Consider the following 25,493-nt stretch of genomic DNA (forward strand, 5'->3'; position numbering starts at 1 on the left):
CATTTGACCCAGCCATCCCATTACTGGGGATATACCCAAAGGATTATAAGTCATGCTGCTATAAAGACACATGCACACGTATGTTTATTGCGGCACTATTCACAATAGCAAAGACTTGGAATCAACCCAAATGTCCATCAGTGACAGACTGGATTAAGAAAATGTGACACATATACACCATGGAATACTATGCAGCCATAAAAAAAGGATGAGTTTGTGTCCTTTGTTGGGACATGGATGCAGCAGGAAACCATCATTCTCAGCAAACTATCACAAGAAGAGAAAACCAAACACTGCATGTTCTCACTCATAGGTGGGAATTAAACAATGAGATCACTTGGACACAGGAAGGGGAGCATCACACACCGGGTCCTATTGTGGGGAGGGGGTACAAGGGAGGGATAGCATTAGGAGATATACCTAATGTAAATGATGAGTTAATGGGTGCAGCACACCAACACGGCACATGTATATATATGTAACAAAACTGCACATTGTGCACATGTACCCTAGAACTTAAAGTATAAAAAAAAAAAAGAAGTGATGGTAATCGGCTTATTGTCTTACTCCTTATATCATAGAGAAAGCTTTCAACATTTTACCATTGAACATGATATTACCTAAAGCTTTCTTGTAACTATTCTTATTAGATTAAGAAAATCCTCTACTTCCGAGTTTCTTACAAACATTTTTGGGGGCCAGGGATGGATGTTGCATTTATCAAATGCTTTTTCTGTACCTATGAATTATATTCATTTTCTCCTTTATCTTCTTAATTTAGTGGATAACATGATTGATAGCCAAATATCAGTCCAACTTTACATTCCTAAAATAAACACCACTTGGTCATGTCATTTATTTGTCATTGAGTTCAATTCACTAGGATATTTTCTATCATCAGTGTTTACTCAGGAGATTGCTTGTAATTTTCCTTTTTTGTAATATATTTGCTGGGTATGAATATCAAACATATGCTGGCCTCATAAAACAAGATAGGAAATGCTCCCTCTTTTTCTATTCTGGAAGAGTTTCTGTACGATTGATTTCATTTCCTCTTCAAACATTTGGTACAATTCACTGAAAAAAGCCATCTGGGCCTCTAATTGTTTCTGTTTGGTTTGGGTTTTTAGGTTTTTAGTTTGGTGGTAAGATTTTAAATTATAGAATCATTTCCTTTAATATAAAAGACTACTCAGATATTCTATTTCTTCTTAAGCAAGTTTTGACAAGTTGTGTTTTTAAAAGAATTTTTTCATTTATCTGAAATTTCAACTTTATTATCATAAGTTGCTAATAAAATCCTCTCATATTTTTAATGTTAATAAGATTTATAGTGATGCCTCCCTTCATCCCTGATATTGGTTATTTTTGCTGTCTCTACTCTTCTTGATGATTCTAACCAGGATTTGTTATTTTTGTTAATCTCTTCCAAGAAACAGCACTTAGCTTTGGTGCTCCTCTCTAGTATATGTTTATTCTCTATTTATTTAATGTTAGCTTTTATGTTTACTATTTCTTTCTCTCTACCTTCTTTTTCTACTGGTTTAATGTGATCTACCACAGCTTTTAAACTTACAATGTCTTCTCTCAACCAAACTGAATGATTTGTTCTTCCAAAGACACTCCTTATACTTACTAGACTCGTGGCTCTTATAGTTTCCACTGTTTATAAACCATATTCCCCTTTACCAAAATCATACCAGTTTTTCAAGGCTCTCTCCAAATGCTACCTCCTCCAGAAAGCATTCTATGTTCTTCTCTTATTTGATATCCTTTGACTCCTCATAGCTCATTTGCCCTTCTTAAGTCACTTTATAACCTGGTTTATGTACTTCATACCATTAGCTCCTTAAATACTTCGAGCTCAGTTTTTCTGAAAGCCTCACCATGGTGCTGTACACAAAATAGTTGCTCAGTAAACCCTAGTGCTTATGATTCAACTTCAGGAGTTAGATTCACAAAAACTAACCTGGGTAATAGCAGGAATTATTGACTGTCAACATTTAGTCAAACATTTAGAGTCAAATACATCATAAGAAGAGTTTGGAGGAAAGGGAAAGAATTCTCATCTTCTAAAAAAAATCTTACTTGCTTCTAAAAAAATATCTTACTTGCTTCTAAGTGACAACCATATATCATCCAGAGCTAACATTTGACTTGACCATCACTTAAAACTCACATTTTGCCCATTATTTAAGGCAAATAGTTAAATGGGATAAAGGGGTTTGCTGTTGTTTTATATTGGGGGTTCCAGTTGGAAAATGAGAAGGTAAAGAAATTTCCCAAGGAAAAAAAAATAAGCTAAAGGATAATTCTAACATTGTAAATGCACACTGCACATCAGAATACGCAGTCCTTTACAAGTTTGAACAAGTTATCACACCAGGCTGTTAAAAAAAGACTTCAGAGCAAGACTTAAAATGCAGGGGGAGAAACAGGGCGTATGTTGGCTGTAACATACATATTTGGAGCCCTATTTAGAGTCATGATAACACATACATGTAAAAAGAATGAGTTTTACCTTTTAGCACAAAGTACAGCTCTGCACCTTTCCAAAAATATCACATAAGCCACTCTGTCTCTCATGAGCTGTCTCTACCCATTCTAGGATGCAAACCTCAAGGCACAATTTCCAAAGTAAATATTGAAAGAAAAAACATTTGAACCTATGGCCTATCTTTAGTAAAGGCAGAAAGAAGGAGTAAAGAGTGCAAGAGCTTTGAGGGGAAACTTATGTTGAAATCTCAGCTGCCAATTTGACTAGCCGCAGGACCATGGGCAGGTTGCTTATCCTCTCTAACCCGTAGCTTTCTCATCTGTGAAATGGAGATAACTGTGCCTATTCACAGGTTTATTGCACATCAAGTGCTGTAGCCCTCATGTGTGGTAGTGATGTTGTTGTCATTGTGTATTACTGCTGGTGCAGGTGGCACTGTTGTTGTTAGTGCTGTTATTGTTTTTAATAGCCACAAAAGGAGCAGGGGCATACTCTTAAGGCCTAAAAGCCATCATCATAATTGCTTTACTAGAAAAACTGGGATTGGCACAAATTTCATATGAACACAGCATCCTGGGAGGAGGTAAATGAACTAAACCTAGGTAGGCCCTACAGTCAAAGAAGTGTCAGCTACTTCAGAGTGTCCCTGACCAAATTCCAGGACTCAGACAAGTTCACAATGGGTATTGGGTTGTGTTCAGTAGTCTAGGTTTGCCTTTGAACTCTCTCCCCTTCCTAGTTACATGAAACTCAGGAAAGTTGCCAAGTAGTAGTTCTTGACTTCACAGTGTTCCAGTATATCCCTTTCATATTTTGTGGAACTAAGCAGGCTAAATTTGACCAAATACCAAGACACCTTTTGAGTGAAACTTAACCCAGCTGCAGGTCAGCTCCATGCAGAACAACAGTTATCTGCCTGGGCACGAAAACAAAGTAAAGTCTTATTTTTATAACAAAAAAATTAACCTCTGCATTAAAGTTGTACCTGAATGCAAAATCATGTTCTTTCACCAATAGTACCACTTACACTTCAGCAACTTAGAGGAACTCAGTCTTACTTTGCTTACTACTTACTTCCAATAACAAAAAGCCTGGTGGGGACAAATGTCACTCAAGAGGAACAGCTCAAGGCACACAAGTGCTCTCGCTGACCATGGGACTGGAAAGTTAAATACCCACAATCCTCACTTCAATTACCACAGAAATACTGCTTTTAACTTCACATTATGTCTCTGGCTTCTTAATCCACTTTAGTTAACAAGTTCACCAAATCAAGCACATATTCTGAAACTTTTACTAAAACCCTTATGTCACTCATATATGTCTTCTTTGATAAATTCTGCTGAAAATCTGATAGTTTCTGCTGTACTAGCAAAATGTTTGTTTTTCCCAAAGAATATCATTTAATGTTTTAAGCAAATGAGATCTAGAAAACTCTATGTATGTTCTTTTCAGCCTCAGCTGCTAAGTTTGGAGTGAAGTTTTATGTGTAATCTCAGTTATTATTATTACTCTAAGGGTTGAGTTTTACATTTTTTAAAAGCACAACATTCTCCCTGCCCTTCCATTTGTGATTGTTGGAGCTGCTGTAGCCATTTGCTCAGAGTCAGGGAAAGGTTGCCTGAAAATAGAGCTCACATGAAGGCAGACAAGATAAGGGATGGAATAAGAGAAAATGGGATCTGCTAACATCTTTTGAGCCTCTGGATCAAGATATGCCCAAAGTAATACCCCTGTTTTTTGCCAGTAAATTTTTTTCCAATAAATTTCCTTTTGAGTTTAGCCACTTAGAAATAGATTTTCCTTCACTTAAAAGTTCTCACAATGAAAAAGGGGTTTGAGATTATTTGAAAAAAACTGCCATTACTTTCTTTTTTTTTTTAAAAAAAAAAAAAAAAAAAAACCAAATGGCTTTATGAATGACACAAGAAAGTAAAACTTTTGGACGTCATGTTTATGTCATGTCAAATTTATAATAAAAATAAGTTACACATTCTTTCAAAGGAATTAGCATTAAAGAAAGAAAAAAGAGAAAACAAGCCTTTTAACTGCCATTCTTATTGACAGTTATCCACAAGAGCAGAAAAGAAGAGCTTAGTAAAGAATCTTTAGACAGAAAAGCAAAAGAAGGAGGAGCACTGCAATACCTACAAGAAACTAATTTTCCAAGAAACACACACAATGTTCTAAGTGCAAACTTGGAACATACCTGCCAGACCAAAACAGGATCAAAATTAAAAGTTGAAGCTTCCTGCAAGAAGATAAATTACAAATAACTTTATTCACTTGGCTTCCTTTCATTTTTCATTCAGGTAGCTTTAGCTCCCAGGCTCAACTGGCTGGTAGTAGATGTGATGTCTGCAAAAGAACTGCCCCCAATTTGATGCAGGCAGATGATATTTCCCAAGGTTCACCCCAGAAAAACACATTTTCACAACTCCAAAGTCCGGGGAGGGAACACAAAAATCTAGAACTACCAGACTGTGGTTCTAAATAGTGCTTAAATTTAAGCAAGATTTCACAGACTTTCACAACAAAAGTCTTTTGTGAGTTTTTGCAAAGTGTGTACATGGGGACAATGGGGGTTGAAGCTCACCCTTAGTTCCTCCAAAAGCAAGAAACAAATAGGGATAATCTCTGAGCCCAATTTAGTCTATGAAATCTCTTCTTTTTTTTTTTTTCTTTGAGACAATGTCTCACAATGTCACCCAGGCTGGAGTTCTGTGGCAAGATCTTGGCTAACTGCAACATCCGCGTCCCAGGTTCAAGTGATTCTCCTGCCTCTGCCTCCTGAGTAGCTGGTATTACAGGTGCCCGCCACCACACCTAATTAAATTTTTGCCAATTTTTTTTTTTTTTTTTCTTTTTTGAGACGGAGTCTCGCTCTTTCGCCAGACTGGAGTGCAGTGGGTGCGTCTTGCCTCACTGCAAGCTCCACTTCCCCCGGGGGTTCCCCACTCCTGCCTCAGCCTCGCGAGGAGCTGGGACTACAGGCGCCCGCCACCACGCCCGGCTGATTTTTTGTATTTTTCAGTAGAGACGGGGTTTCACCGTGTTAGCCAGGATGGTCTCGATCTCCTGACCTCGTGATCCGCCCGCCTAAGCCTCCAAAGGGCTGGGATTACAGGCGTGAGCCACTGCATCCGGGCCTAATTTTTGTATTTTTATTAGAGACGGGGTTTCACCATGTTAGTCAGGCTGGTCTCAAACTCCTGACCTTGTGATCTACCTGCCTCGGCCTCCCAAAGTGCTGGGATTACAGGTATGAGCCACTGCACCCCGCCAAGAAATCTCTTCTTAATTTTAAATTCTATCAAGGCACTAGATGACACCAATGTTTACCCAGGGCTAAAATACAACAGGGTCTCAAGTTCCACTCACTAGGCTGAAGGGTCAGTTCGATTTGGTAGTCAACTCTAAAGCCTGTACAATATGAACTTCCAATATTCCCACCAATTTCATAGGGGTGTAATGTACAAAATCAGATGAGATCACAGCCTCCAGCCTGAGCTATACACATGGCTGAGATGACCCTCTACCAGCTGCCTCCATAACTCAATTTAGGTATGTTGAGGATAGATGTTAATGGGACCCAGACTTCTCTGATGACAAGACAGAAGGCAGTGCTTTTGTAAGTTAACAGGCAACCAAAAAAACAACAGAAAAACTTGAGGATCAGTTTCCTGAAAATTATATTGATCTTCATTTGTCCTAAAAATACAAATGCCTTATGCCTACACATCAGCAACATTGCCATCCATAAAAGGAAAACTCTAGGTTCAATTTACTGATAATATGTGGATATGAATTTGCCCTAGAATTCAAGTTTCTCTGCCTTCCCATGTAGATAACCTGAGTTTTTTATTTATAATTTTTTTGTTTTATAATAAAACATAATGCTAGAAACAACAAACTAGGGTCTAACATATTTTCTACTTTAAAAGTCACAAAAAAGATACCAATTGTCTTTGTATGGAGACATTTACCAGGAAACTATCCACCACATTAGAAGAGATGTTTCTCCTGTGTTTTCCAAAGGCCTTGGGAACTCTCTCTTTTTAAAAAAAAAAAAAATGATAATTTAGAAATAGATTATATATACAGCCTCTTCTCCATTACTATTTGTGCTGACTTGGAAGGTGGGTGTGGAGGCAGGTGGAAGGGACTGAGTCACCCTTTGCAAAAAAAAAATCAAGTCTTTTGTCCTTTTGTCTTTTCATTTTCCCTTTTTTTTCTTTTCTTTTTTTTACGCCTTAACCAAGTATCAGGTTTGATTCCAATGTGAAGTGAGGATAAACTCTGAATTATGAACCACTGGCCTACCCTTCCCCAGTGTAGAATGTTCAGTTTCTTTTCAAAATGTTTAAATTATATAAGTTTAAAACAACTGATGAGCCAGGGTTAATCATTATTTTTAATCCTATTGGCATTTAGTGCCTTCAAATATATTTTTCAAGCCCAGATGCTACAAATACATTATGAGTGCCTTGACTCATGTAACCTCATTTGGGGGACACATAGTTTCAAAGCAAATGACCTGTGTCATTTTCACAAAAATCCACTTGGATGAAGAAGTTGTCATTGAATAAGAAAAACAATCCCTACTCAGAATTGCACATGCCAAGAATTCAAAAGCTCATATTAGTTTCTTTTCCCCCAAAACTTGGGAATTTGGGGACAGATAATTCAAAATCATATGCTGCAAGAAGGATTGAGAAGACTCATCATCCTATCAGCAAGCTTTAGAATTCTCTTGCAGGCCCATGGTGACCAGCAGACTCCCTGAGTGTTAAACTTGAGCATGGAATTTTCAGATTGCAAACATCTTGGTTATAAACTTAGTGTTTCTTAATGGAACACATTAGATCAAGAATTATTTATTATTGAGATAAATACTTTACTATTTGCACCCTTCTGGCAAAACTGTAAATAAAAGTTTTCAAATTTCTAGATACTAGCAAAGAAATTGAGTTTCATTTAGACCAGTTTGTTAATCATAGATCATGACTTGGCCTTGCTCATTTACTTCATGATTCCTTAAATGTCCTGAATCCTCTCAGAAGGATTTTTCTATTCCTTTAAACAGTGTATCTCTATGCCTGCACAGCTAAATAGGATACTTTGCAAGTACTTAGTAAAGTGTTATTACTTCCAGACTTGGTTAGGAGAAAATACTGGGGTCACAAGAAAGTATTTTTTCTTGAAAAGTATTTCAATTTTGAAAATTTTGCTGATAGCATAATTTTAATTATTTAACAATACCACTGCATGTAAAATAACTTCCCTTTGCCAACTCTTAATTTCTCAAAGGTGCTTTTTATTGTGATGTGAATAGGAGGAAAAGAATTACTATAGTTTTAAAATTTTACTTTTAAAACACACACAAAACCTCCCTAGGATTAGACATGCTTTGCAAAGGAACCCAGCTCCTTTCAGCCAATGGATTCTTGAGCCCTTTATTCTTTTGCCCAGAAAAGGAATCCTAATTAAAGGGCCAATAAATTAAATGTGCCCAGGAAGGTAAAAAATTTCAGAAGTAAAGCACCCAGCAGGGTGCCTAGAGAAAAACACGAGGTTCATTTCATGTTTATATTAGGCACCACCAAGTTAGAACAAACTCCCAAGGCATAACTGTTTCTGACAAAAGTACACAGTTCCTACCTTCATTTCGATGACAGTCTGAAGAGCCTTCGTCTTGGCTGGCTCCGGCTGAAGCTGGCTTCTTCGGTGCAATTCCTGGGGAGGAACACGATAGAAATAAGCCTGACGGTTCATCCTTCCGTTATACCATAACCTTTACACAGGTACTACACAGCCTGCTGGGTCCAGTTTCCCTGTGCACAGACATAAACAAGCCACAGGTGCCTCTTCCCCCACACTCTTTAGCATCCCTCCTGCCTGGAGCCTGCGTTCCAGTGGAAAGCTCCTGGCACATGCGCTATTTCTGAAACTTCCATCAATAATTAATGTCAACTGTGACAAAGCCAGCAAGTAATCATAATCCAAATACTGTTCAACACTGGGGCTGATGCCCAGCCATCAAATCATAATTTACTAAATTACATTACTCTGTGCTCCCAATACAAACACAGCAAGGAAACAGAGGAAAGAAAATGACTAACGTGGTTGCAAATCCGCTGCACGCATGGCATTTTGCTACCGAGGTAGGTTTGAAATGAGCAATTTAAAACCATTTCAGTACAACTGTGTCACTTTTGAGAGTGATTTGATGAAGCCCTGTGAATCTCTTGCTTCCGAATTTACAGTTTCAGTCCTTGTTTAAAATCACATCTGTGGGTGATATATTTATGTATCATGATGCCAAGAAATTAAAATTGGCATTAGTATCAACAGTGTTAGAGGGGAGGAAAAAAAATTGTTAAAGCCAGATGTGGACCCAAAAACCCCTGTAACGATGATGAACATTTATTTAGGTAAAAGCAAACACCACGATTACAATTTTATCTTGAAGGGTCACTTTTTATATGCTTCTCCTCAAAAGAACACTTCTGTTGAGACTATGAAAAGTTGCCTTAGCAGAAGAGAGAGATAAAGACAATGTGTGTTCGGATCACACTTGGATTTTCTTAACTATCAACAGGTTTAGGAGAATGACCAGTTGGCAGGAGTAAACAAAAGTGCTCACACATACGCACGCTGCTGATTCAGGTCACCTATGGAATAATTCTATCGATACTTACTTCTGTTTCCACAAAAATCAATTTAGAGTCAACATGGGGTAGTTCTAGACTTGCAGAACCACTGAATCACAAACACTTACTTTTTTTTTTTAAAAAAAGGGGAGGAGTTAAAAAAGAGAATCAATATCATTTCTAGCTTTCTGCAAGTAAAGGCATTTAAAATTAACTCTACCTCCACCACTATCATCTACTATCACTGTCACTTCAAAAAGATATGACATGGGGTCGGGCGCGGTGGCTCACACCTGTAATCCCAACACTTTGGGAGGCCAAGGTGGGCAGATCACAAGGTCAGAAGATTGAGACCATCCTGGCAAACACGGTGAAATCCCATCTCTACTAAAAATACAAAAATTAGCTGGGCATGGTGGCGCGTGCCTGTAATCCCAGCTACTTGGGAGGCTAAGGCAGGAGGATCACTTAAGCCAGGGAGACAGAGGTTGCAGTGAGCTCAGATCGCACCACTGCACCCCAGCCTAGTGACAGAATGAGACTCCGTCCAAAAAAAAGATAGGCCACGTTAATGTAAAAGCTATCAGAACACTCAAGACCCACAATAAAAGACAGTCCTATCCAGAATAAGATAAGCAGGCAATCTTTTGCCCACATCCTATTATGCTATTCTTATTATATTTGCCAGTGGCCCAAGAAATCTTACAGGTGGAACATAGGGCATATGTCCAAGGACCAGTGTAGGGGAGTTAATACTACAGCTCTGGACCAGGAATCTGAAAATAATATTTTCTTCTCAAACTAATCACTGGCACAAATCAGCCACCCTGTACAAAGCTCTTTCTCAACCTCCAATTTGAGAAGTATGCTTCCTAACTATTCAAAATGCTCTTGCATCAGTCAGGATATTTTTTCCCCTAACATATCCCTGGGAAAGGATGAAGTCAACTGTTATCAAACATTTATGAATAGAGAAATAGAAAGAGATCCTGTGTCCCTCTAGAGGCACTGGACTGCAATCATCTGGCAACACTACCATTTTTGGACTCTGGAAATGGCAGAGATTTTCTGAAGGAAGGACCTTAAGGCAGCTGTCCTTTATTGAGCATCTGTGATGTTCCTAGCACTGCTTGTCTCATTCAAGCCTCAGCACTACCAAATGAAGATGTTGTACATGGTGAGCACAGTGGGCTGCTGGAAATTTAAAAAACCTGCACCCACCATGGTCAATATCAAGCTACCCAAGTGGCATCCCTGAATGCAGACTTGGGAAGGGAAACACAATAGCACCCCCCATTGTATGGTATTTTCTACCACACAGACACAATAAATGTAACAACCTCAAGATCTTAGATAATAGTAAAGTGTAATAAGAAATTAGGAAATTATGAGTTTTTAATGTAATTTATTTAATTGTGTGTTTGTATATTTAATTTGTAACTTTAGTTATTAGAACAAGTTTCCAATCAATTTGGAATCAATATATGGTTTTTTTCCAGCTTTCATGGGTCACTACAACCCAGTGCCAACATAGCATTGGGTGGATCCTATGAGATTTCAACCTCCACAAAGGAAAAATCTACTTGGTCCTCAACATTACTTCCAAGATTGCTGTAGTTCACTGGACCAATAAAAACTCATAGACAAGAAAACAGAAAGTAAGTCACTTGTCAGAGTTTCTCTGTAGCAACTGTTAGAAGAAATACATTTCACAGATCACCCATTCTGATGCCAGGTGGCACTGAAATCATCTTTTTAAAAGCCAGGAATGCAATTCATAATAATTTCATACCATAACAATTCCAAGTTCCAGAATTAAAATTATAACTTGAAGAGAGAGGTTAAGCTTGTATAAAACAAGGAAAAATAATGAAGAAACAACTAAGCAACACAGTGAAAATAAAAACCCCAGGGTAAAGGCAGGTGCTGCTGTAATTTCTGCCAAACACAAAAATATTGTCAAGGGTAAACATGCAATAAAAAAGCTAAACTTGTAGCAATAGTTATGCAAAAATGGAAACAGAGTTCTCTTTGCTATAATTATACAAATTATATTATAATACAAACCAGCTAAAAATCCAGATTGGGCCCTTACCCTCTGTGTCACTCCTTTAAAAATAAAAAAAAATCTCCAATTACCCAAGAATTGTAATTTTCTTAATTACAATATTTTTCAACCCTGACTTCATAGATTATGAGGATCACCTTGATTCCTAAGGTGTCAGGTAAATGAAAATTGTAATCTATATCCAGACAACATGGACTGTCTGAAAATCCCATCTCAAGCACTTCACCTATCTCTGAGATTTGGGATTATTATAATACTCACCCTGTGGCAGAGGACCAGTTGCCAAGGAAGGTTTGTGCTCCTCCTCCATACTATAGAGTTGTTGCCAGGAGGCCCCACAACCACTACCTAGATGGGGCCATGGGACTTATTTCTGGTCAGTGGAATGTGGTTAGAAATGTGCAACTCAATCAACTTTCATAAAAACTTCCTAACTAGTCCTCAACTCTCCCTCTTTTTCTTTTGTTTGAACACCTGTTTTATATTTTTATTTATTATAGGCTGTAGTTCTAAGGGTACATGTGGCACAACGTGGCAGGTTTGTTAGCATATGTAACCGATCCGACCGTGGGCCATGTTGGGTGCTGTACCATTAACCCGTCATAATTACATTAGGAATATATCTATACGAATAGGGGCTATCGCCGTCCCCTCTCCTCTCCCTCCCCCCACCCTACTACAGGCGCCCGCTGTGTGATGACTAGCTAGAAGTGAAGGACTTCAATATCCAAGAAGACAGTGTAGCCTCAAGATAAAAGAAGCCCACACTTCTGAAACATCATTTGAAAGGCTGCTGAAGACCTACATTGCATGGTGATATGAAGTAAACATAAACTTCTACTAAGTTAAGCCTATGAGCTTTCAGGCTTTATCTACAGAGATCTCAGCTCTCTCTGCTTTAAGAACTGCAAAGGCTACAAGGCAAAATAATACCTTATTAGTCCTGTATTGTTTGTTGCTTTTGAATCACCAAAGTGATTTTAACGTGTGATTGCTTGCCAAATTTTCTAAACAGACAGTAGGATGAATTGGTTGCTGGAGGCTCCAACTGCCCCTAACCATCTGAGAGATGTACCCATTATGCGCTAATCCTAAACAATTAATGAATTTCCCCAGGAGAATTTGATGTCCTCTCATATAGGTATGAATGAGTATAAGATTTAACTTACTGTGATAGTTTTCACATGACAGTATTATTAAATCATGAAGTGCAATGGTACTTAAACTTTTCTGAGTCACACATCTCTGTAAAAATCAAATGGGAGGAGTGGATTCTCTCTGGAAATGGACACAAGAGCACATACAAGCAAAATGGTGTGCACCATGTCAGCTGGTTCACAGAGCCTGGATCAGCACCCCAGAAGTTTACCTTTGAACCAGACTTCGGGCTGAGAACCACTTACTGAGAGGAAAGAGCACTGTACTAGAAGTCAAAAGTCAGGAGCCTGCAGTCCCAGCATGAGACTTTGGGTATGCTGTTTCCCCTCTCTGATCCGCAGAATCAGGAGCTTTATGAATAGGTGTCTAATGCTCTTCCAGCTCTGAGACTATCCAGATTTTTAATAGACAGCTGACTCTGAAATGAGGACCTCTGGTTGGTATTTCTAGTCCCACCCATTCTCACTTTTAAAAACAACAGAAAAAAATAAGAGAAGAAAATTGGCAGCATCACAAAATTTAATATCTCACAGTGACATCAATCCCCGCATTATATATTTTCCTGTAATTTCATGACAAGGTTGGCTTTAGCTAGTGCAAAATTGCTAGCTCCTTCAGCTGATCAACATGAAAATATATGAAGAGCCTAGAATTTTGAGCATGAAATCTCAAGTGGTTCATCAGAATGATACTTCTTGGCGTTAATGAGAGTCTAGAGTCTAGTGAGTTAATCTGGATGGACACTAGCTTCCAAGATGAACCTGGCAGAATAATGTTCACACACACCACATACTTTCTTCAACAGACCAAATAATAATAATAATAATAACAACAATTAAAAACTTAACTTTCATTCCAAAGGTAATTATCATGTTTATCTGGCCTTTTCCCATTATTGTTCTGGAAATCTATTACTGTATAATAAGCCACCTCAAACTTAATGGCATCAGACCACCACCATTGTATTATGCTCATGAATTCTAGGTCAGTTTCTTGCACATGAGCAAGAAACTACATGGCCTTTTATTACCTAACCTTGAAAGTCCTATAGCACCACTTCTGTCATGCTCTGTTGAAGCAGCCACAAGCCTGCTTCCTAAAGGAAGGAGTGCCAAAGAATTTGAAGACATGTTTTAAAATTGCCACTATTATGGACCAACACCAATTGGAGGAATCGACAGGAAAGGAATAATATAATCTCAAACATCAACTCATGTCAGTCTTAAGACATGGGATATTTAGATGCTCAAATAAAAATTTGATATGGGGGATACAAGAAATAACAGCAGTGAACCAAACAGACCAATATCCCAGCCTTCATAGTTGTTTGTTTTTTTTTAATTCCAGATTCCAGTGGTGGAAAAGCCACGATAATTTTAAAAGGAGACTAAACCACATTGTTATAAATGTTATAAAGGAAAATAAATCAGAGAAGTAGAATGGGAAATACTAGGGAGGCACGGATCAATTACAACTTTCAATAGGGTAGTCAGAGAAAGCTTCATGAAAAGGTGACACTTAAACAAAGATCTAAAGCAGGGGTGTCCAATCTTTTAGCTTTCCTGGGCCACACTGGAAGAAGAATTGTCTTGGGCCACACATAAAATACATTAACACTAATGATAGTTGATGAGCTTAAAAAAAAAAAAAAAGTCACAAAAAAATCTCATAATGTTTTAAGAAAATTTATGAATTTGTGTTGGGCTGCATTCAAAGCCGTCCTGGTAGCATGCAGCCTATAGGCCACTGACTGGACAATCTTCATCTAAAGGAAATGAGGGAACAAGCAGTGTAGATATTCCAGGCAGAGAGAACAGTGAAGGCTAAATGTGTGGCTGAAGTTGCATGAGGGATGGGGAAAGTAGAAAGCCAAAGAAGTGCGGGGTGGGTGGGAATGAGAGGATGAGCTCCAATTTGGAGTCTGTCGTGAGGACATTGATTTCACTCTGTGAAAAACGGGAAGATATTGGAAGGTCTGAGCAAAGGCAAACCATGATATGAGGCACTTTCTTAAAGGAGTACTCCCAGTGTTGTATTGCAGCATGGTTTCAGGGTGGTGGTGATAAGGACAGACCCATTGGGGCTAGTTAGAGGTAACTGGAATAACTCCTGCAAGGCATGATAGAGCCTTGGACCATGGTAGCAGAGTGGAGGCAAGGAGAAGAAGTTGAGTTTAGATATGTTTTGAATATGAGGCAGACTTGGCTTCCTGATAGATTGCCTGAGGACTAAAGAGAGAAGCAAAAGATGGCTCCAAGGCTCTTAGCCTGAACAACAGGAAGAATAGAAGTGGACTACCAAGATAGGGAAGATTGGGAAGGAAAGGTGGGAGTTATGGGAACTAAGAGTTTTGGTTTTGTATGTGTTAAGTTTGTAATTATATTAAACATTTAAGTGAAGATGCTGAGTAGGTGATCAAATAGATGAGTGGATTTGAGGGGAGAAGTAAGAACTACAATGACAACTTTGGGATTAGTGAATAGACAGTATTTAAAACCTAGATGAATCAACTAGGGACTGAGTATAGAAAGAAGAGAGATCAAAGTATTGAGCACAGGGGTACTCCAAGAGTGAAGGGTCAGGAAGTGAGGAGCAAGCAGCAAAGGAGCCTGAGAAGGACAGCCAGTGAAGTAGGAAGAGAAAGAGGAGCATGGCATCCTAGAGATCAAGTGAAGAAGCTGTGTCCATAATGAGAGCATGGCCATCATATCAATTGCCACTGAGAGATCAATAGAATGAAGTCAGAGAATTGACCACTGGACTTAGTCAAGGTCATTAGTGACCTCAACTAGAGCAGTTTGGGGGATGGCAGGAGTGAAAGTCTAACTAGAATGTGCTGTGGAAGAATAGGAGGAGAGAAGAGCCTCAGGTTACTATATTTGCACAGTGTGCTATTTAATCAATCATTCATTTTGTCAAAACTCTGCTTTAGATTTGTACACCCAAGTTCATAGCTGCATTAGCCCAGTAACCAAAAGGTAGAAGCAACCCAAATGTCCATAGATGAATGAATGATAAACAAAATGCCACATAAATGTACAACAGAATATTATTCAGCCATAGAAAGGATGGAAATTTTAATGCTTGCTGCAACATGGATAGACCTCAAGGACATTATGTTAAGTGAAATAAGCCAGTCACAAGAAGACAAATATTGCATAATCTCACTTATGATAGGTATCTAGAGTAGACAAACTCATCAAAATAGAAAGTGAAATGGTGCCTGCCAGGGGTGGTGATAGGCAGAAATGAGGAGTTGTGTAATGGGTACAGAGCTTCAGTTTGGCAAGATGAAAAAGTCCTAGAGATAGGTTGTACAACAACATAAATATACTTAACACTATTGAACTGTACGTACACTTAAAAGTGGTTAAGCTGGTAAATTTTATATCATGTGTATTTTACCATAATTAAAAGTTTTTCTAAAACAGAAACAGAAATTATTGAAGACCCACAACCTTTCCCACCTCTATCCTTTCAGAGAGTAACCATCATCTTGAAGTTGGTGTCTATCTTTTTCATGCATGTTTTTGTGCTTTCATTACATATGTATGTCCTCATATAATATAAAGCTAACAATACAGTATGTTGTTTTTTACAGAAATACCAACTCTCTATTGCACAAAGCTTTTTTGCATTTTGGTTTTTACCTCAACAATATTTATGTTTCCAAACTTTATCAATGATATTAAATAAGTAATTCTATAAATAAGTGTTTCCTACTCTTTTTTCCATTACAAATAGTGTTTCAATAAACCTCTCAGTACATGGAGGGGTGGAGAATCAAGTGTGTTTTAGGTATCTTAAATGCACAATAATTGTCTTCTTTCTAAAACATACTGTTATTTCCATCTGGAATAATACTCCACCCTTTTATTCCCTTTTGTCTATAGAGGTTATCAAACTTCAGCCCACAGACTAAATCCAGCCCACCATCTCTTCTGGTAAATAAAGTTTTATTGGAACGCTGTTATGCGCATTGATTTCCACATTATTTATGGCTGCTTTCATGCTGCAATGGCAGAGCTGGGTGGTTGTGACAGAGAACATATGGCCCTGAAAAGCTGAAAATAGTTACGACCTGGCCCTTTATAGAAAAGTTTGTCAACCCTTGGTCTAGGATATCTTCAAAACTCATACTAACCAATCTCAGGAAAATAATTACCCCTCAGGGGTAGTTTAAAATATGTCCACAAATTCTTCAACATTCTCTTTATAAGGTGAAGCCTAAATGTCTTCCCCTTCACTGTAGACTGGACTCAGTAACTTACTTCTAATGAATAGAATAAGGTGGAAGTGACATGTTTGACTTCTGAGGCCTAGGATTAAAGAAATTATGGCTTCTTTCTTGCTCATATTCTTGGATCAGTTGTTTTGGTAGATGGCAGCTGCCATATCATGAGGATATCAAGACATCCTATGGTGAGGTCCATGTGACAGGAACTGAGGCCTCCTGCCAAAAGCCATGTGAATGAGCCATCAAGAAAGTGGATCATCCTGTCCCATTCAAGCCTTCAGATGACTACGGTCCTGTCCAACAGCCTGACTGCAACCTCATGAGGGGCGCTGGGCCAGAACTACCCAGCTAAGCAACTGCCAAATTCCTGACCTACAGAGTCTGTGAGATAATAAAGGTTTGTTGTTTTAATCCATTAAATTTGCGGCAATGTGTTACACAGCCATATATTGCAAATACATCACAGGAAGGTCAACAGCTGACCCTCTAGACTAATCTAACATTCCATACCCTCATATAGACTCTCATAGTATTGTGTACTTTTCCTCCATGTCATTGAACATGGCCACAATTTTACACTAATTTATAAAATTAATTAATCCATGTCTGTGTATATCATGGAGTGGTAAACTCCATGAGCACAGTAACTCTATGCCCATTACACTCCCAGTACCTAACACAGTGCCTGCCAACAGTAGGAGCTCAATAAACAAACACTGATGGATTGATTAAATGAAACAGAACAAATGACACTGTACGTATAAGCCTGGAAGTCCTACAGTACTTTCGACCAAAAGGAGTCTGCTGTGAAGGATGATAATAGCTAACAGTTACTTACACATTGCTATGCGCTAAGCACTCTTTTAAGTATTTAATAAATGTTAATGTGTTCAATCCTCAAAATAACCTCCCTAGGTAGGTATTATCACCATTTTATTATCACCATTTTTCACTTGAAGAAACAGAAACAGAAGTTATTAACTTGCCCAAGAAAACCTACTGAACTGTACTGTAGAAATTTATCCCAGGCAGCCTGATTCCAGAGCCACTGCTCCTAATCGCCTCGCTACACTGACCCCGTTTCACCACTTGGCTTTGAGTTGATATTTGAAGTTGACACCTCCAATGGGCTTATTTCATTATAGTCACTTCCCTGCTTCTCCTTTGATTCAGTCTCATTTCCCATTCTTTTCTTCAGTATTTGAAAATGAAAGAATTTTATCATAACAGCAGTTGTCTGAGACCGATGTCCATATTAGATATTAAAACTTAAAAGACAAACATGGTTAGGCACACAGAAGAAGTGGGGCAAAAAACAGACAAAAAAAAAAACCCAGAATCACTTTCAAATATTAATATCCGTCTCAATCTTTGACCAAGCATTTATAAATAATAACCTAAAATATTTACATAGTAGAATTAATAAGCCTAAATTAATAGACAATTACACTGAACTTTGGATCCAGCAACTTCCATTTCAAGACTCAATGAAATATTTAAAGATTGAGCCACCAAGGAAAACCTCAGATGGATTCCAGAAGGCAGAAGTTAATATACAAGCTACATTCTTTGTCCATGCACAATAAAGCAAGAAGTTAAAAATAAAAGTTGAAAATTAAACCTCACTATCTAGAAAATAAAGCTCATAAAATCTTCAAATTCATCCTCTAGAGTAAGATCCTGTCCTCTCCACCTACTAGGTGCATGACCTTGGGCAATTTACTGGATTTTCTCTAATACTCAGTTTCCTCATGGATGTCATGGCTATCTCATCAGGTAGAGAAGTTGGGATAAATATATGGACTGACACACAGTACACAATCATCACTGAAATGTATCCTTATGACTGTTTTTGCTCTTTAATGATTATTAGTGTTCCTGACAGCACATTAAAGAAGGCAGCCTGGCAGAACACCTTCCCTGCCCCCTTGCTCTGTGCTCTCACATTCACTAGCATTAATGCACTGTCATTGTGTCTAATTGAATAATTTTCAGTTACCAAAAGCCCACTGTTTGCCAGGTAGGACACACAGAGAATACCTGCCTTCACAGAGCTTATGTTCTAGTGTATGCATTCTCAGTGGGGGTGATGTCATGCCTAGAGGATTTGGGGAACAGCAAGTTTCCCAGGGTTGTTGGAGTGGAAAGAATGCTGAGGAGAATGCTGAGAGATGAGATCCAAGAGGTAAGGGCTGTGGAGGGGGCAGAATATATAAGGCCATGTAGATTTCCATAAAGATATTCATCTTACATAGAAGGCTTCAAATTCTAGAGAGACAGGGAAACAGTTTCCATGGAAATAGATAAATACAGTACGAAGTTATTGGTAAATTAGTTTTCAGCTGTCATAAGTAAATGGACATTTGGGAGCCTAAAACTATGCTATCTGAATCTCTGTACATGTACATTTTTCTTTAATTTGTTTTAATGGATAATGTGCTCCTTTTGCTGAATCTGCATTAAAGATTTTTTCACAGATTCATCTTGGTCCTTTAGATGCTATGGTCCTGGAAACCACAGAAATTAATAGAATGAAATTCTATTAATATTCAGCCAGTTGTGTTATGTTGGCAATGTCATAGGGAGAAACAATAAAATGTAGTTATTTAGTTCAATAATTATTGGACACCTAACACATGGTTAAGCAATGCAGAGACAGCAAAGATAAATGAAACACCATCCCAGGTCTCAAGGAACTTGACTGTCTAATGGAAAAGGGAATATATTTCCTGGAATATAAGACCACAAATGTTAATTTCAACAATAACAACAGCAGCTATAACTTACACAAGGACTATCATATGTAAAGCCTATGCTTCCCATCTAGTGCCTGATTTGCTCTGCACAGCAATCCACTGCATAGGACTTACCACCCCATGGAAAAGGTGCAGCCACTCAGGCTGACAGAGTTAGGTAACATGCCCAAGATTGCAAGGGTGGTAAGACTTGAGAGTACAAGCACTGTCAGTCTGATGTCTAAACTCGCTCTTTTAATTACAAACATAACACTTGGTTTATATTGCTATCTGCGGTCCCTTCATCCTCTGCAAACATCTAGTGTTTTAACAGAGATCTAAATCTGACTCATGGCTTGTTTCTCAGTTCTGTGATAGAACCCCAACCATTTTGAATGACATACTATGAGAAAGAAGGCAAAATAAGCATCCAGGCCTGATGAGGGAAGAACGACTTTGGAAAACCTCATGGAAGAGTATATGTGGGTGGTTAATCTTCAACCAGCTTTGCACTCCTCTGTTAAACTCCATTTCTGAGCTAAAATACACCTCCGTGAACCTTATATGCACTGGTCTTTGTCCCTCTCATTTGGGGACATAAAAAAAAATTGGACCAATCTCCCACTGTGACAGTTTTCTAGTACAAAGTTTTTCTTATTAAAGAGTCATTATTCTATTTCTTACATTACACAGTGTCCTGGTCACTCACTTCAGCCTATGCATCTCATCTCATCCGGTCTCAGAAGCTAAGCAGTATTGGGCCTGGTTAGTATTGGGGTGAGAGAACAGTTGGAAAAACTGGGTGCTGTAGGCTTTGAGCACAGAGGCAAGAATCACAGAGTACTATTCCCATACTTTAAAACCTCATGGATTTCCCAGCTGGATTTTAAAACTGCAGTGGACCAGTGGCTCCATCTTACCTTACTTGTTACCTATTTGAAAATTATATTCATCTGTAACTGTTATCCTATGCCTCTACCACCATTATCTATTGAGAGCTGATAACTTGTTTCTTTCAGTTTGCAAGCCCACTAAAAGAGAGAAATTATGTCCCCAGGAGTGGTATTTAATGGATTATACCCAGAGCCTCATCCATATATAAGTGATTTAGACAATGGGAGTTTTGAACTGATGAAATTTAGATGAGATTTTGGACTGAGTTGATGCTGCAATGGGATGAGATCTTTGGAGATTTGGGATGTGGTGAACGTATTTTTTATTTGAGAGGAATGTGAATCTTTGGGAGTCAGAGGGTGAAATGTAGTGGGCAGAATGAAAAAGAAGTCCACTTCCTATTTCTAAAACTTACTAATATGTTACGTTATATGGCAAAAGAGGCTTTGCATCTGTAATTAAGATTACAGACATTAAAATAGGGAGATTATCCTGGATAATCTGGGTGAGTGCAATCTAATCACATGTACCTTTCAAAAGCTGAGAACTTTCTCTGGTTGGAGGCAGAGAGAGATGCAGCAGATAAGCATGTCAGAGAGATCCTCAGTGTGAGACGGATTTGATGTGTCATCGCTGATTCTGAGATGTAGGGGCCACATCATGTGCAAGAACCATAGGAAGCCTCTAAGGGTTCACGGTGGCCCCCAGCTGATGGCCAACAAGGAAATCAGGCTTTGGCCAACCACCTAAATGATTTGAAAGCATATTCATCTCAAGAACCTTTGAAAAAAAAGGAGGGGGGGTGGCACAGCCCTGATGATACTTAATTTTGATCTTGTAGAACTTGAAGCAAAAAGTCCAGTTGAGTTGTGCTATACCAGGACACTTCTGACCTGTGAGCTAATAAATCTGTGTTGTTTAAGCTGCTAAACATGTGGTAATTTGTCAAGGCTGCAATAGGAAACTAATATTGAATGGTTAATCTCTCCTTTGCCCTCCCCTGTTGGAGAGTCTTTTTTTCTACATTGAGAGGAAATAAATTCCCCTGAAGCTTCCATACACTGGCCTTGGTTCTACTCATTTAAGGGCATAAAGAACAAATCAGGTTCATCTCCGATAATAATAGTATCCAAGTCCAATGTCTTTCTTACTATAGCGTCCTTTTGTTGTTGTTGGTTTTTGTTTTGTTTTGTTTCGTTTTTGAGACAGAGTTTCACTCTTTCTGCCCAGGCTGGAGTGCAATGGTGTGATCTCGGCTCACTGCAACCTCTGCCCTCTGCCTCCCAGGTTCAGGTGATTCTCCTGCCTCAGCCTCCTAAGTAGCTGGGATTACAGGTGCCTGCCACCACGCCTGGCTAATTTTTGTATTTTTAATAGAGACGGGGTTTCACCATGTTGGCCAGGCTGGTCTCAAACTCCTAATCTCAGATGATCCGCCCACCTCAGCCTCCCAAAGTGCTGGGATTACAGGTGTGAGCCACCCCACCCAGCCAGTCCTACTGTTTCTTATATGGCATGATACCAGGTGCTATCAGCAACCCCTGGGTCATTTACCTTAGTCTACTTCTATGTCTCAGGTTGAATTCCTGAGAGGCAGAGCCTGAGAAAGGGAATTTCATGCAAGTGGTTTTTTAAGAGAGGGCTCTTCAGGAAAGCTTTAAGGGAGGGAAAGATGCCATATAAAGAAGACAGGGAAGTTAAGCAAGGGTGTTGTATAGGAAATCTAACCTGAGCCTGGACTTGCAGGGAGCTCTAGAGAGTAAGCTATGCTGCAGAATCTGTTCCCCCTGAGGCAAGGGAGCCACCCCTGCCTGTGAGCTCCCCCAGCACTTCTGGACAGGAAAACATTTGGCAATTCTAGTCATGAAAGGTACACTTCCAGGAAAGGTCACAGGTATGAGCTGTTGGCAACAGCACTCACAGCCACTGGACGATGGGTGCATCTGCCCGGCAAAAGGGTTGCTAGGGGTCTGAATTGGGCAAAATGAGCATCTGTTAGAATCTATGATTCAGAGGTTGTACACAGAACTCCAGGTTTTATCTGAACCAGCATGGAGTGAATAGGGTAGGACTCCATTATTTTTGTTTTAGGTAAGTGGCTTTAAAACTTATTTTAGCAGTATAAGCCTTCAAGCTTGTTTTGTCCTCAAATGAGATGCATGCACATACACACACCCACACACTAAAATTAATTAAGCATCTACTATTTGTTAGACACTGTTATAGGTCCTGCAGACAGGAAGGAATTAAGACAGAATGGCCACTACCATCATGAGGCTTATTGTCTGTTGAAGACAGCAGTCAGAAATATGTACATCAACAAATTAAAAATTGTAAATGTATACAGGTAATAAGTGCTTTCCAAACAACAGCAATAAGAGGATGCTGAGATAGAGAATGATGGGGGAGGGAATTATAGGATCCATATGAGGTCTGCCTCCCAAGCGTGTGGTATAAATCTAAACTTGCTAGTCCTAAAGTGTAGTACCAATTAAGGCATTGTATCTCCCGCTGTTATCATCCCCCTCTAACTTTAAGCTGGCAGTCAGGCAAGGTCCCCCAAAGGAGATGACACTCAAACAAAGACCTGAAGGATGAGCAGAAACCAGCACACAAACACCTGTGGGGAACATGGTCCAGGCAGAGGGAACAGGAAGAGGAAAGAAGTGGATCTGCTCTGATTAATAGGGTGACAGGGGGAGGAAAGGGCCTGGCACCCATCCACTAAGTCCACTGCAAGGACCCCGAGGTGTCTTCTTGGAACTCTAAGGCTCTTCTGAACACAACTTGAGAGCCATCCTTCTAGGCATCATATTTTGAGTCCCAGATTCTAAAACTTTATTGAAGAAAGCCTCTGGCTCTCCATCCAGTTGCCCTCAGGAGCCACCCAAACATGTTTCCACATTCCTGGATCTTTACACATCTTCCCTCACACCCCTTTCTCTCTCGAGTACTTGGAGAAGGCGTGGGAGAGGGAGGGTCTGACTGCTTCACAGCTCCAGCCAGAGGGCCCATTTTAGAGATGCCAGCAGGGGATGGCATATGAATCAACAGCGTGTTCCCTGCACACCCCCATGGTCCAGATGGCTGCAGATCGCAGGAGCAGAGGGCGGCTCCTACGCAGACAACTTCTCTGCCTGCAGACACGTGCCACACTTCAGACCATGAGAGAACACAGTGGTGGTGGTGGCAGCGGTGATGGTGGCGGCAGTGGTGGTGGTGACATTTTTACAGAAAAGGGCATGGTCTTTCTTTCGCTGCGGATTTTCATTTCAAACACTTGTCTATAATGAATCCTTGTAGTATAAAATGCTGAGGGCTCACAGAATTAGAAAGCACCATGGGAACGAGCGGGTCCAGCTTCTCTCTCCCAGCCTCAATCTTTTCACATCCCTGATGGGGGTCACTGGGCTGAAGCCTGAAAGATTTCAGATTGGGGCAGTCATGCCTCCATGAGGCAGCTCTGATAGTTGGAAAGTTCTCTCCTTATAAATGTTAAGCCAAAATCTGCTCTGTCTGACCCTCCCCTCTTTGGTCTAGTTCTTCCTTACACAAAATTTAATAATATCTAAACTGGCCATTCACCAAGGTCTTGCCATGCACCAACCATTGTGCTAACAATTTGCCATTAAATATTTCATTTAACCCACACCCCAAACTTAGGAGGTAAGCAGCAATCTTATCTCCAGTTTTCAGGAGAAAACCAGAGTCTTGAAGAGGATAATGGAGCAGCCTAAGACCAGGCCACTGGAAAGCAAAACTGAGGTTTGGGCCCACATTTGTCATTCTCCAAAGATCAGTCAAGCTTTTGACAGCTACACAGTACAATCTTCATAGAATGAATCTATTTCTTTCTTCATAAGATCGTTCTCCAAATATGGGAAGCCAGACCACTGCTCTCTTCTAAGGACTTTTCTTCTTTACATGAGATACCTCTAGGTTATTCAACTGTTCTTGATAGAATGCAAGAGCCCAAATAAGAACCATCCTGGCAACTCTTCTCTGGAAAAGCACTAGCTTCTAATACTCCTAAAATATGGTGTCAAGAACTGGCCATTTCACACGCAGCCTGACAACAGCAGAATCTGTTGAGTCCATTCTTCTGGGTCTACTCAAGCAGCTGAAAATCTGGTCAGGATTTGAACAGCTGTGTATGATGCTGTTCGGCATCAAACCAAGATGCTCCTGAATCAGAAATGGTGTGTCCATAAATGTGTGGGACAAGGTAAGGGGTTCTGTATCAAGGGGCTCACAATGAACAAGTCCTGGCCAATCCCCCTAGAGAATTGCCTTCTGTGAGGGTTGTTCTTGGCATCCCCCATAGAACTTTCCAACATTTGGCTTGCGGGCACCACACATGGAGCCTTTTAAACCATTATCCATGCATGGAATTGGAGCTTTAGGGTATCAGATGGTGAACACAACCCGCTGGTACTCTCTGCAAGCCAACCCTCCACCTGCTTAAAAACCTCACCATCTAATCCCTGAAGCCAGGTCCAAGCAACTCTGGAATGTTTTATTACATTTGCCTTTATTATTTTATTAAAATCAGAAGAAAACTGAAGCAAAAGGACTGACATAAGTGACAACACATGAAAGCCCAAGGACTTAGACAGGTGGCACTAGTGAGTTTTATAGTCCAAAATGGTTCATCTTTAGCATGAATATAACGCCTTAGCCAGGCCTCAAGTATGAGGCTGAGCAACAAAATTGTTAAGGCTGCCAGAAAGGCACCCCTAAAGGCTGTATCTAAAAAATGAAATGGAATTAGGGATTGTAGAATTTTTTCACATCTCTGGTAACAGTGGTCCCTTTCTCCAATAAAACATGTAAGTATAATTACTGACTTTTGAACATTTTATTTGCAAACCTCTTCCGGCTCTGCCACCAACAAACTGTGAAACCTTGGGCAGGGTGCTAGCCCTTTCTGTGGCTCACAGCCTCATCTGTAAATGGGGATGACAGCTGCACCCACCTCACTGGGTTGTGAGAATGAAGTGGTTACCAGGTGTAAAGCCAGGCAGCAGTGGTGCCAGGAGAGTATCTGGAACATAGTTCAATAAGTGTTAGCTATCTGTCTATTTATTTAAGACAGGGTCCCACTCTGTTGCCCAGGCTAGAGTACAGTGGTACAATCATAGCTCACTGCAGCCTCAACCTCCCTGGGCTCAAGCAATCCCCCTGCTAATTTTTTAAAATTTTTTTGTAGAGATAAGGTCTTGCTTAGTTGACCAGGTTGGTCTCAAATTCC

The 25,493-nt window shown here is 39.6% G+C and overlaps 1 protein-coding gene across 1 annotated transcript in view; it reads right to left on the reverse strand.

The window, feature by feature from the left end:
- ERC2 (ELKS/RAB6-interacting/CAST family member 2) overlaps positions 1–25,493 on the reverse strand; it is a 905,732-nt gene that overhangs the window by 594,251 nt on the left and 285,988 nt on the right. Inside the window, 1 exon segment of the mRNA XM_017894219.1 lies at positions 8,159–8,233. Coding sequence (XP_017749708.1) covers positions 8,159–8,233 — 75 coding nt within the window.

This window comes from Rhinopithecus bieti, unplaced genomic scaffold (genome assembly GCF_001698545.2).
Source record: "Rhinopithecus bieti isolate Rb0 unplaced genomic scaffold, ASM169854v2 scaffold_21649, whole genome shotgun sequence".
In the NCBI taxonomy this organism is placed as follows: Eukaryota; Metazoa; Chordata; class Mammalia; order Primates; family Cercopithecidae; genus Rhinopithecus; species Rhinopithecus bieti.